This window comes from Amblyraja radiata, chromosome 17, assembly GCF_010909765.2.
Source record: "Amblyraja radiata isolate CabotCenter1 chromosome 17, sAmbRad1.1.pri, whole genome shotgun sequence".
Taxonomy (NCBI): domain Eukaryota; kingdom Metazoa; phylum Chordata; class Chondrichthyes; order Rajiformes; family Rajidae; genus Amblyraja; species Amblyraja radiata.
Genome location: NC_045972.1, coordinates 35,268,114 through 35,281,213, shown reverse-complemented (window position 1 = coordinate 35,281,213; position 13,100 = coordinate 35,268,114). Strand labels below are relative to the sequence as shown.

Here is a 13,100-nt window from a genome sequence, read left to right as displayed (position 1 = left end):
CCCGCGGCCAATAACATCCTGAAGCAGCGGTCTGCGGAGGTTCTAGCCGTGGGCGCGGCATGGACTTACCATCCGGAGCGGGATCCCTCACCGGGGATCCCCGGAGGAGAGCTCCGACCGCCGGCCTGCGGCCTACAACATCCTGAAGCCGCGGTCTCCGGTAGGGAAGCACCGATTCGGGACTTACCGTCCCGACGAGAGGGCCTGTGCATCCGCCCGCAGCGGCGACTGCGGAGGTTTATGGCCCCGACCACGGGGGAACAATGGAGGAGAACTGACTGTGAAGAATGCTGTGGTGAATGTTTATGTTAAATTTTATTGTGTATTGTGTGTTCTTTTTTGATTGTACCGCTGCTGGCAAGTTCATTTCACTATACTTTATTGTGTATGCGATGAATAAAAACTGATTGATTGATTGATTGCTTGATTGATTGATTGATTGATTGATCAAATAATAATATTACACCAAAGGAACAACAAGTCTGTACTGCAAATTTCCGTGAGCAATCTAGTTGGCCCCTTTAAGCTTCCCTTTTTCCTAGAACCCTGCAGTTTTTTTGTTCTTCAAATATTATACAATTCCTATTTTAATATAAACCTGAATTACCAAGGGCAAGCTGCAAAACTTTGGAATGAATGGTGGGTTAGCACATCACTGTCGGTGATTAATATATATACACACACACACACACGCACACCTACCTGCTGTGCATATTATCATATCTCCAGTATGTTCAGTTTCAATTTTGCTGCCATGCTACAAGATGAATGGCTAGAAGGAAAGCAGCTGAAGTGTTGTTAATATTCCATTCTATCTTAGAAGATGGATGGATTCAAACAGCAAAGCAAACTGATCTTCACAGATCAGGTATAGTCAAAATATTAAGCGCTGTATAAAGAATTGGGCAATGTTATTTCAGAGCTTTGCACCTTAGGATTAACTTGGGGCATAAAGCGTTCTGTGTACATTGTTTGATCATGATGGTTATGGATTTGACTATGTTGTGTCTTCAGATTCTGAAGCCAGACGCCGTGTGCATGACTATCGGCGATGGAAGCCTGCTCTCTATCTTCGCTCATTTGCTGGGTGCTGCACAGGTATGGACATCATTGTAGGTCAGGGTTGAAGGTGAGCACTTGGGTATAATTCTCTGTCGCATTTTGTATAGGAGTTGCTTTTCCTACTGTTCAACAAGGCTTTTTTTTTGCTGCTCAGAACATTGACTTCTCTAACTTCAAATAGCCCTTTCATTTCCACTCCATCCCCTCCCCCTTCCCAGTTCTCCCACCCGTCTTACTGTCTCCGACTACACTCTATCTCTGTCCCGCCCACTCCCCTGACATCAGTCTGAAGAAAGGTCTCGACCTGAAACGTCACCCATTCCTTCTCTCCAGAGATGCTGCATGTCCCGCTGAGTTACTCCATTTTGTGTCTATCTTAGATCAAACTATTTATATGTTCCTTTTTTGACTAACTCTGTGTTTCTGTAGGTTTATAGTCTAGAGATTTCTGCCATGTCAAGACGCGTAATGGGGAAGGTGAGTTGGCACCGATTGAACTGAACTTACTTGAATTTTTATTGTTTGAGCAAAATTGTATAGTAGAAAGAATGATGTATTGTGCAGCTGGAACCTTGATGTATTGCTGGCTGCAATAAACAAATGAGCTCCAAGCCCCTTGGTTTAGTGCGGTCAATTGGTGGACTTGGCCCCAGGGCTGAGTACAGTCTATTGACAGACTCAGCCACAAGGTGATGTCTTGGCTCCAGGATGTGGTGCAATTAACTGCCTCCAGTTTACAGGATGTGGTGCCTTCAACTGTTGGACATAGTTTAGCAGTGTTCCGCAGCGCCTGTTGGACTCGGTCTCAGTTTGATGCGTGTACTCCTGTCTAACAATGTGGTTAAGTGTGCTGATGTACCCCTGCTTCTTGATGTTGGGTGGTCAACCAACATCCCCTCCATTTACCTGCTGTATATGATGACATGATACCATCATTTTATAAACAGAATGCTGTCCTTGTAAATTATTAATTTTCCAGTGAATAGTATTAAAAAGATTCAACTGGCCATCATTATCGTGTAGTTTGTGTATTAATCAGTGACTATATTTTGCAAGCATGTTCTGCCAAAACTGTATTGTTGATTTATTTTGACTCACCCCCCTCCCCCCCCCCCCCCCCCCCCCCCTCTGCTTTCCGCCAATTTCTGGGTCGAAACCCTTCTTCAGACTCATGGGACCATCATATGCTGCATGTTGCTCTCCAAATTGCTCACCATTCTGCTTTAGAAATATGTTGCAGTTCCTTCATGGCTGGGTTACATCCAGGAATTCCCCATCTAACAGTGCTGTGGGCAAAAACGTCACCAGAGGAACTGCCGTGCTTTTTACCACCTTCTCAAAGGCAATTGGGGGATAGGCAATAGATACTGTTCTTGCCAGATATATCTGCATCTCAAATAATTTAAAAAATCTCCATAAAGCAGTAACTGCATTTCAAACATAGTCCATATGTTAGGAAATGCTTCAGGATATCCCGGAGATGTGTTAGTGCTGGATAATTTATCCATGACATGTTTTATCAGTGCAGTAGTGTTATCACATGAATCAGGCCACTAAATATGTATATATATATGATCTGCAGATTTTAGCTGGTAATGGATTGACTGGAAAGGTGATAGTTTCTGACAAAAGTCCGGAGCAGCTAACACCTGTGGACCTAGATAACAACCAGGTAAGCCTGTGCTTGAGTGAAGATCAAAGTAAATGTGGTTCATTTGTGAGCCTGTCATGCTTTTTTAGTCTATGTAATAAAGTAATCCATGTTTCAAAAATGCAAGGCTTTGACCAGGCTGAAACTTTATATGAACCTGTTCTTGCACTCCCAGCTAAGGAGCTTACTTTATCCAAAATTAGTAACCAACCTATTTTGCACCACATGATGTAGTAACAGGCCCATCAGTCACATGTGGCTGTAAGTAACCACAATTGACCTTACACACACAATTCATGTTACTATACTTGCTGTATTTTGCTAGGGAAATAATTTTGCTGTTCTTGACAAATTGAGCTGCCATTTCATTCAGCAATAGACTGCGTGCTGAGTAAATAGATTTTCTAACTGAAGTAAATAAGAGCAATAATTCCAGCTGCAGGTTTCTACTTTAAAGCGTCACACAAGATTAGGGCTCGTGGGATTAGGAGTAATGTATCAATTTGGATTGAAGATAATGGATAGAGAAATGAATGATTACGCAATGTAATTTTAGGTTAGCACTTGGTAACTGAGGAGGTGCTGGAAGTTTTAATTATTTAAGTTCTATAGCTGTGAATTAGATGACGGTATAAGGTATCCCAATTTTGTCGCTAATACAAAGCTCTGGAAAAGTAAACTGTAAAGAGTGCAAAGAGTGAAAATAGATATAAAGTGAATGGGCAAAAAGTCAGCAAAAATATGGGAAATGTAACACTTTATGTATTGGCAGAAATAAGAGAAAACAGTATTTGTTTTAATAGACCAGTAAATGTTGTTAGGCTGACAGGCATGTTTCTTGTTTCTTGAATGCAAAAATCTAGGCTGTTGCAGGATTGAGAGAAGTACATAATCACCAGTGTTAAAAGTGCCACCAACTCTCTCAGATGGTCAATCAATGACACTATCTTGGTGAAGAAATGAGAAACATATAGTCTTAGTTCCTGTCTAACAGCAAAATGTATTCTTCAATTAATGTTTCTAAGAAAGATGATCTAGTCATAATATATTGCTGTTGTGGGTGCTTGTATTTCTTATAATACAAAGTGACAGTGTTTCAAAATAATATATTTGGATACAAAGTGCAGAGGAGGAGTTGAAAAGTGATTTATAAAGACAGCCAGATCTTTCATTTGTTACAACAGCAAAATAAAATTGTGTGTTTTTTCTGTTTCTGAAATTCAGTCTGTTCTTTGCTTTGAAGCTGTGATGTAGTTACCTAATCATTGTTCAAACCTAAATATTGAGCTTAGGCAAACTATCTGTCATGGTGAGGGGTCCTTCCAAGCCTAATCAAATCTTGTCCTCAGGGACAGCAGGAACTGCAGATGCTAGTTTACAAAGTGCTGGAATAATTCAACGGGTCAGTCGGCATCTCCAGAGAACATGGATAGGTGACGCTTTAGGTCGGAACCCCTGTTCAGACAGCTTGTGGCGTGAGGTAGAGAGCTGGAGGAGAGGTGGGGCCAGGACAAAGCTTGGAAAGTGATAGGTGGATACAGGGTTTTTGATAGTTAGATTGTTGGATAAAGACCAGAGATTAAGAGACAAAAACTGTGAGGTAAGGATAGAGGAAGTATAATTGTGAAGCCAGTGGAAGGAATATAGGTGGAGGGGACAGCCCTTTTATGGGCTCTTCTGTGATTATTGGATTTTGTTAGGCAATTGGAGAAGTTAAGCCCACATGTAGACTTGATCATCCATGTCTCGATATGGTGCATGGGGTGGTGCGTGTAGCTCAGTATTGCTTACTGGAGGTCTTAAAATGTCATTGGATCCAGACTGAAGGTGAATCAAGTGAATGGGTTTGCTAAGATTGGGTTTGCAATGATTGGGTTTTAATGAAACTCTTCTCATGATGCTTCGGCCATTGACATAGGTGTTATTATAGAACAATTGACCCTTTCCTAAACAAGTGTGACCAGTTTTCTGTAATTAAACTAGCAGACTCTGCAGAACAATTGTAAGGCCACAGAATTTTGTCAGGATCCACAGACATGCTTGGAAAATAATTCACTGCTGAGAAATGTAGAAAGAGGTTTTAGCTTTGGGACCATGTATGGTTATTGAAGTAAATGTAACTATGAACAATACATAGCTGATGAATGCTCATCCAAGAAAATTGGATTATACAAGTCCACATGTCATAATGTTTAAGGTATAATGTTCATGGTTTGAGCTGTAGGTTGTAAGTCATCCTGGCACTCTGGGTGCTTTCCTTGTATATGCTCAAATAAAACGGTGAGCAAAGAAACAGAGTTTTGACTGATTTCTGATGAGGTGGGTTTTAAAATCCGACAATGTGTTTATTGTATTATACTCACTTTTCATGTGTATTTTTCTTCCCCATGGGTTATTTCTGTGCCAGATATCAGTTCTGATCGGGGAGCCATTCTTCACCACCAGCCTTTTACCTTGGCACAACCTTTACTTCTGGTACGCGCGGACCTATCTGGCTAAGCACCTGGGTAATCAATTCACTGTGCTGCCGCAGTCTGCCACACTGTTTGCGATGGCCGTTGAGTTTGAGGTGAGTAAAAGAACTGGCCAAAGGTGATCTGAGAGGAGGGTGCAGTCAGTTGTAGCAAATTTTAAGGAACGCAGGATAACTTGGTCAGAAAGCAGAGTCCTGGTAAGCAGTTGATTTTTAAGCTGGATAGTGGCAGGTCCAAGAGTCAACTAGGACCATTACTTTATTCAGTGAATGTAAAACATGGGCATGAGTGTACAACATACAAAACTAAAATAGACAGTCAGGATGCAGATGAAAATGAATGCAGACAAGTCTAAAGTAATTCATTTTGGCAGGAAGACTAAATAACACAGTTCTAAAAGTGTCTAGGAACAGAGAGACAGACTTGCATACAAAAAAAGACACAAAAAGTGCTGCAGTAACTCATCAGTCAGGCAGCATCTCTGGAGAACATCGTTAGTTGGTGTTTCTGGTCACAGGCTTCTTCAGTCCTGACCTGAAAAGTCACCTATCCAAGTTCTCCAGAGATGCTGCTTGACCCGTTGAGTAACTCCAGTACTTTGTGCCTTTTTTTGTAAACCAGCACCTGCAGTTCCTTGTGTCTACCGAGACTTTCATACAGATTTTGTCGTAAAAACAATGAAAAAAGTGTATGGGATCCTGAGTTTCATAAATAGAGAATGAAAAATGATTGTTGAACCTATGTAAAGTAACTGCTTTGACCATAGTTTGAGAATGTGGCCAAAGTGGTACGAGGCTTTTGATCTGGAGGATCAAATGGCAGATGATGAATTTAAATTAAAATAATTTAATAAAATTGAATTAAAAGGCTCGGTCAATGATGGTGACGATGAAAGAACCAGATGGACATAAAAAAACAACAGGGTGCCAGCATTCTGAGGAAAGGAAATCTGTCATCCTTATCTAACCCTGCTGCCCCCAGCACATTACTGTGGTTGACTTTTAATTGTTTTCTGAAGTGGCCAAATAAGCCACTCAGATCAGGGGCCAATTTTGAATGGGCATTAAAAGTTGCTCTTGCTATTTCCTTGGCCCAATATTCAACAGGCCAGAGCCCAACAGAACCACCAAATAATTGAAATTCCCAATTATTTGAACTGTGTACCCTGTGCTGGCCGGCTGGGGGAATTGCAGCTACTAATATCACTCTTGTGTGTTACAAAAACAGGAAATGCTGCAAACTCTCAGCAAGTCAGACTGCACTGTTGAATTTGGAAAATAGAAATTTCTAAAAAAAAAAGGATTTTAAGTTGCAGATAAAATAAAATGGCAGAAAGAATGGGTGGGGTATTATTTCCATAGATACTGCCCATTTGTCCTCTCTCTCGCTCTCTAGGACCTCTGGCACATCCGTGCACCCTGCAGGGAATGTGAAGGCTTTGATGTCAACCTTATGGATGAGATGGTACAGGTAAGAACTTTTTGACGATGGAGCTTTTAGAGTATCAGTTGCCTGATTTGGACGGCTGGGCTAGACAGTTGTGGGAACTGGATTCAGTGCAGGGTGACTTGGCTTTGTATTCAGAGGAAGTTGAGTGGGCAGTTGCAAGCCATTTAATATTCACTGGGAAGCATGTCCAGCTATATTTCACAGAGTGCCATGGAATCTTTGTCAGTCTGAAAGCATTGAAAACCCAAACATATTGTCTGTGCTCTACCTCCTAGACTGAATTGGCAACCTAAGATTTGTGTTTGTCTACGAGGTGAGACACAGTCATAGTCATGAAGTCAAGGAGCCTGCAACTGAATCACAGATGACATGCGTCACCTGCATGTATATGCGTGCATGTTTGGTTTTGCAATGTATTGGATGGGTTCAGTAAAATTATGTTGCAACAATCATTCTCTACTTTGTTCTCAATTTTATTGTATAATTTCTTGCCAGAATTCCTTGAATTTCCGGGAGAGTCAGGAGGCCGAGCCTCATCCTCTTTGGGAATATCCCTGCAGAGCACTCAGTGACCCATGCCAGGTCCTCGTCTTTGATTTTTACCGTGAGGTACCAGTGCAGTCAATCTGCTCGGCCGGCTCGATGCAGCTCTTGAGGTATGGAGAACAGCAAGTGGTTCCTTTAGGGAGGAGAAATTTTTCTCGGGGTAAGGCATTTAAAGGGTGTGAATGATGAGCCAATGCCTGCTCTCCTTTTTAGAAGGTAATTGGAAAGGTGATGGATCAAAGACTTGCAGAAAATAAAAGCTACTGGGGCTGGTGTATGAAATGAATGGAAGATTGGTTGGCTGACCAGGAAATGGGGAATAGGCATGAATGGGCCATGCTTTCATCTCGCTCCTAAGATCCGGAATAACAGGGCTGCCAACTCTCACGAATTGAGCATGAGAATCACGCATTTCGCCAATTTCTCACGCTGATCACAAATTTCTCACTCTGTCGTGAAAAATTCTGTGATCAACGAAAATTTCAAATTTCATATCAACTGCATGGACCACGGGTGTTGGAGAGCCGGGGCTGAGGGAGGGATGAAAGCAGAAGCAGCGGCGGGTACAGATGCGGACGGGGAGCTGGGGCTGGCGAGCGTTTGCCGGGCTGGCGAGCGTTTGCCGGGCTGGCGAGCGTTTGCCGGGCTGGCGAGTCGCTCGCTGCAGCTCCAGCCATGGAGCAGCCTCAGTGCAAGAGTCCCTTGCCGTCATAAGCGTTGCGCCACTGCCGTGAGAGACTCTATGCTGAATTTGCCCAGGTGACCGGCATGGATCAGGCTGCAGCTCGGTGCATCCTGGAGGACAACCAGCGACTGCTGGAAGTAAGTACCAAGCACTGGGTAGAAACGGTGGAAGATAGTGGCCTTCAAATGGGGGTGGTTGGAAAAGCACCCTGCTTGCCTGCAAGATTTTCACTTACTGTAACTGCAGGAAAAATGTTCCCGATGTTGGGAGAGTTCAGAACCAGGGTTCATAGTTTAAGAATAAAGGGTAGGCCAGTTAGGACTGAGATGAGGACAAACTTTCTTCACGCAGAAAGTTGTGGATCTGTGGAATTCTATGCCACAGAAGGCAGTGGAGGCCAGGGATGTTTTCAAGAGAGTTACATTTAGCTCTTGGGGCTAGGGAAATCAAGGGATAAGGGGAGAAAACAGGAAAGAGGTACTGATTTTAGATGAACAGCCATGATCATATTGAATGGCAGTGCTGGCTCGAAGGGCCGAATGGCCTATTCCTGCACCTATTTTCTATGTTTCTATGCTTGAGTATATAGCAATAAAACACGACCACTTGATTTTGAAGCATTCATGCATGGTGGCGGTATAATGTAGTCATGGACTGATACAGTGTGAAAACAGGCCCTTCGGCGCAACTTGCCCACACCCGCCAACATGTCCCAGCTACGCTTCCTGCTTTTGGTCTATATTCCTCCAAACCTGCCCTTTCCATATATCGGTCTAACTGTTTCTTAATGTTGGGATAGTCCCTGCCTCAACTACCCCCTCTGGCAGCTTGTTCCATACACCCACCACCCTTTGTGTGGAAAAAGTTGCAGCTTAAAAATAATTAAAAGTTACAAGCAAAGAATTAAAAACTCAGCCCCATTTCACTGCACCTCTGCAGATTGTTATTTATTAAGGTACAATTTTTCTTTTAAAATTAAAAGTTTTAATTCCAATTTAAAAATTGAAGTATAAGTTTAGAACATTCAAGTGATGTTTTGTTTTCTAGATCTGGCACTTGTCATGGAGTAGTGCTTTGGATGGACTATTGCCTAACCAAAGACATCATTGTCTCCACGGGGTTAACCAGGTTTCATTCTGATATGGTAAGGCTTTGTTGTTGTTCACAGTAAGCTCAAGTCCAGTGGGATCTCAACATAGTAAATCTTAGTTAATCAGGCTGACTGGTGGTACTGGACAAGCAGATTTTCCAAACTTTATTCCAATTAACACTCCACCCCAGCTCAAATGCATTTTGTTTTAGATGCCATGCAACAGTATCCTAGTTTTTGCAATTAAATTGCTAGGTTTTTCTCGAAAGAGGATCTTGTTTCAAAGGAGCATGAAGGCAGGGCCCAGGTGAGAAGGGGGTTGGGGGTGAAGTGGAAATGCAGGAACCATGGTCTCAGTGTGTAAAGTGAAAGCAGGAATTTGCACCCAATGAGCCAGATGCCAAGCTGCTTGAATTTCAAAACAATCAGATAGTAAATTATCAGAGTACTACCCGTGGGATAACTGGACCGAGAAATATCTGTTCTGTGTAATTTTGGGAAGAGTTTGGAACAGGAGGTGGGTATTAACAAAGGTGAAGAAATTAAGGGCCTGTCCCACTTACATGTCCTTGGCACGCAAATTACGCAACCTCATGGTCGCGTTGAGGCGTACGGGCATCCTATGGCCGCGCGGGGCCGGTCCCACTTAGAAATGCGGAGGGGTATGTAGTTGTGCGCGACATTGTGCGGTGCTCCGAAATTTTTGTAGTGAACAAAATCTTTGCGCGCCAACGGCCTGTCGCGGAACTGACGGCCAAAGTGGGACAGGCCCATGACCCTGCAGTTGTACAGGGCCCTGGTGAGACTGCACCTGCAGTTTTGTGTGCAATTTTGGTCTCCTAATTTGAGGAAAGACATTATTGTTATTGAGGGAGTGCAGCGTAGGTTCGCCAGGTTAATTCCCAGAATGGCGGGACTGACTGGGCTTGTATTCGCTGGAATTTAGAACGATGAGAGGGGATCTTATAGAAACATTTAAAATTCTTAGAGGATTGGACAGGGTCGATGCAGGAAAAATGTTCCCGATGTTGGGGGAATCCAGAATCAGGGGGGTCACAGTTTAAGAGTAAGGGGTAGGCCATTTAGGACTGAGATGAGGAAAAACTTTTTCACCCAGAGAGTTGAGAATCTGTGGAATTCTCTGCCACAGAAGGCAGTGGAGGCTAATTGGCTGGATGTTTTCAAAAGAGAGTTAGATTTAGCTCTTAGGGCTAAGGGGATCAAGGGATATGGGGGGAAAAAGCCAGAACGGGGTACTGATTTTGAATGATCAGCCACTATCATATTGAATGGCGGTGTTGGCTCGAATGGCCTACTACTGCACCTATTGTTTATGTTTCTATGATAGAGGGGACCATTTAAGTGGCGGACGGGAAGTCTCGGATGCGGGGGGCAGAAGGGATAACTCTGGTGAGGGAAGAGGGCGGGGGGGGGGGTGGTTAAGGGACGTCAGACGGAGGCACGGTCGATGGCAAGTGGGGTTGGGCCTTTGTTGGGCACCTGTCCCGAATAACGCAGCAGCAGCCATCTTGGCTGATGGTTTGTGAACTCTTTTTCCATTGCCAGGGTGACTGTGAGTGGAATCCACACAACAAGCAGGGTGTTTACTTCCTCCGCTCGGAGGCCAGTCAGGAGAATTTGACAAACAAACAGAGTTCCATTGCCTACAGCGTGACTTTCCACCCAAGAAACGGTGAACTAGCCATGGATTTCCAGCTGTGCCTGTAATCAGCAGGAGTGTGTGAAGGACAAGTATCCTTGTGAGGTCAGTAACCGGAAAACTGGCTGTCCTGCAGAGCAACAGCCACTGAATCTGGGCCCGGATATTGTTCTTGTGAATGCGCAGATCCACACCAACTGGGAGATGAAGAACTGAGTCCACCTATATGAATTCGAAGGAAGAATAAGCAGATATGTTTTATTGAGACATTGTTGGTACACTAAAGTGCTTTCTGTGTAGACAGTTACTGGGAAAAGAGGATGGGCCCAGTACATATCCTACCTGTCCCAGCTTTGACTCTCTCATCTCTGAGTGCCAAAGGTGTGAAATCGAACCAAACCAGGGCTGGAGCACGCAATCTGGGATGTTGTGGGTGGTTGTTTGGAGACAGTGATGCATTTTTGTCCCTATCATCTGGGGGATGAGATGTTAAAACGAGACACCATTTGCCTGCTTGTGGATGTTTAACAATCTCTTGGTATTGAACGGATATGGTCAGCTCGACTAGTTCCTTCAATCACATTCATCCCTCAACAAATACTCCCAAAACAATTAGAAAATTATTTGTATAATCAATTTATGGTATCTTATGTGCATGTAGGCTGCTGTCGAAATGGCAACAACTCAAAGCTAACTTGTTACCATGAAAGAACATGTATAAATTTCTTCTTCTTTGACACAAATTCCAGCTTTCACGACTTATCTCTGTGCTTTTAAGTACTTAACATTCAGTCTTCATTGTGTAAAGTCAGTGTTTTACCTTGCTCCTAACTTGTGGTTTCAAATATTACAAGATTTACTTTACTTCTAAAGGAGACTAATGGATTTTGCAAACTTCTCTTTGTTAATATCATTTTATAAATCTCCATCCCTGTTTTACCAATTCATATTCATACATGTATGTAAGCTGGAGATCAGTTGTGGTATCCCATATTATACTTGTACAGAGCTGCAGTCACTCCACATAACTTGACCTGTAATCCACAGGTGTAACTCAATTTCATTTCACATGTGTTTTGCTTCTTTTACTTTCTTTAATTGTCAGACTAGTTCAGCACAGCTGAATTTGTCTTTGAGTCAAACTAGTGAATTCAGTGCAGAATGAGTTTAGTGTTACTGGAGGTTTTGTTAAATGAATACATAATAGCAAATGTTTTAGTGAGATGAGAACCCCTTACCAGAGTGCAGGCTTTCATTCCCTTTCTCTTTATACTGGAGATTGAAAGCTATTTCTCCCCAAACATTGAATTGCCCTTTGCTTGGTAAAAGAATGGTGGATGTATTTATATGTGTTATTCTGTTGAATACTACTGATAATGTGTGCAACCTTGGTTAAAAAAGGATTTGTGTATGTTGTCTCTATTGGCTCTTTGATATCCTTTATTGGCATTATTCATCTTGTAGCATATCAATCTGTCAAGAACCAGCTCCTAGCAGGAGTTGCAATGATCATCTGTGTTTTACTGATGAGTATAATCCTAGGGTATGCTTGAGGATGTCAGGCCATGTCATTCACATTCCTGATGCCAAATTCCTGAAGTAAACACAGTATTTTGAGTGTTGCATGGAAAGCTTACCAGGTTGACGGAAGCAAAGGAACAAGTATCTGCTGAATGCTGCTTTGATGAATTGCAACAACCACACAGACTACCATGTTGCTGGCCCACAGCTATTCAAAGTGGAAAAAGCATTTGGGCCGACATTGAGAACCATCGTTGGGAACACATAGAAACACCGCATGAATGCAGAAGGAGCAAAACCATCTACCCATCTATCTGCCACAAGTGTGAAAGAGTCTATGATTCCCACATTCACCTTGACATCCACCTTAGAACTAATAAAATCAGAGTGGAAACAAGTTATCCTCAACCTTCAGATGGCGCCTTAAGAAGAATCATCCCAGACTGCTGTGTCAGTAACTATGGTCAGCATAAAGTCACTCTGGCTTTATGATACTTATCATTTTGTCATTTTTGCTGCATTATTTAATAAACGTCAGGAGATATATAGATTATACTTTGTTCAGTTGCACCTTGCCTAAAGATATGACCATGCCATCAATGTTGAATGAGTTATGAACCCATTGTGATGTTGGAGTGCACAGAATGTATCAATCACTGACTCTGCCCAACCTGCTTGTAAGGCAAATATGAATTAAATTTATCACAGAACAAAAGAGTGTCTTGCTGATGGTTGATGCATAGGGCAGTTTATTCACCTGAATTGTCCTGATACATAATGCTGAAGTCTCTCCTATTTATATGCATTGGGATTTACTCTGATTACCACTCAAACATTTCAGTACTAAGTGCATTGGGTGGTGTCGCAGTGTTGGAAATGCCAACAAAGTAATTTTAGTCTACTACATGGTGTGGATGAGCAAAGGGGAAAATTAGCTGACCTTCCCTCTTGGTGCATTAACT

General features: G+C 42.7%; 1 protein-coding gene across 1 annotated transcript in view; it reads left to right on the top strand.

The window, feature by feature from the left end:
- prmt7 (protein arginine methyltransferase 7) overlaps nt 1-12,689 on the top strand; it is a 33,111-nt gene extending 20,422 nt beyond the window's left edge. Inside the window, exons 10-17 of the mRNA XM_033036130.1 lie at nt 1,015-1,098; nt 1,492-1,539; nt 2,645-2,734; nt 5,121-5,282; nt 6,583-6,657; nt 7,132-7,292; nt 8,915-9,011; nt 10,524-12,689. Of these exons, the coding sequence (XP_032892021.1) occupies nt 1,015-1,098; nt 1,492-1,539; nt 2,645-2,734; nt 5,121-5,282; nt 6,583-6,657; nt 7,132-7,292; nt 8,915-9,011; nt 10,524-10,685 (879 nt within the window). The 3' untranslated portion in view covers nt 10,686-12,689. The remainder of the gene's footprint in view (nt 1-1,014; nt 1,099-1,491; nt 1,540-2,644; nt 2,735-5,120; nt 5,283-6,582; nt 6,658-7,131; nt 7,293-8,914; nt 9,012-10,523) is intronic.
- The last annotated feature ends 411 nt before the right edge of the window (nt 12,690-13,100 follow it).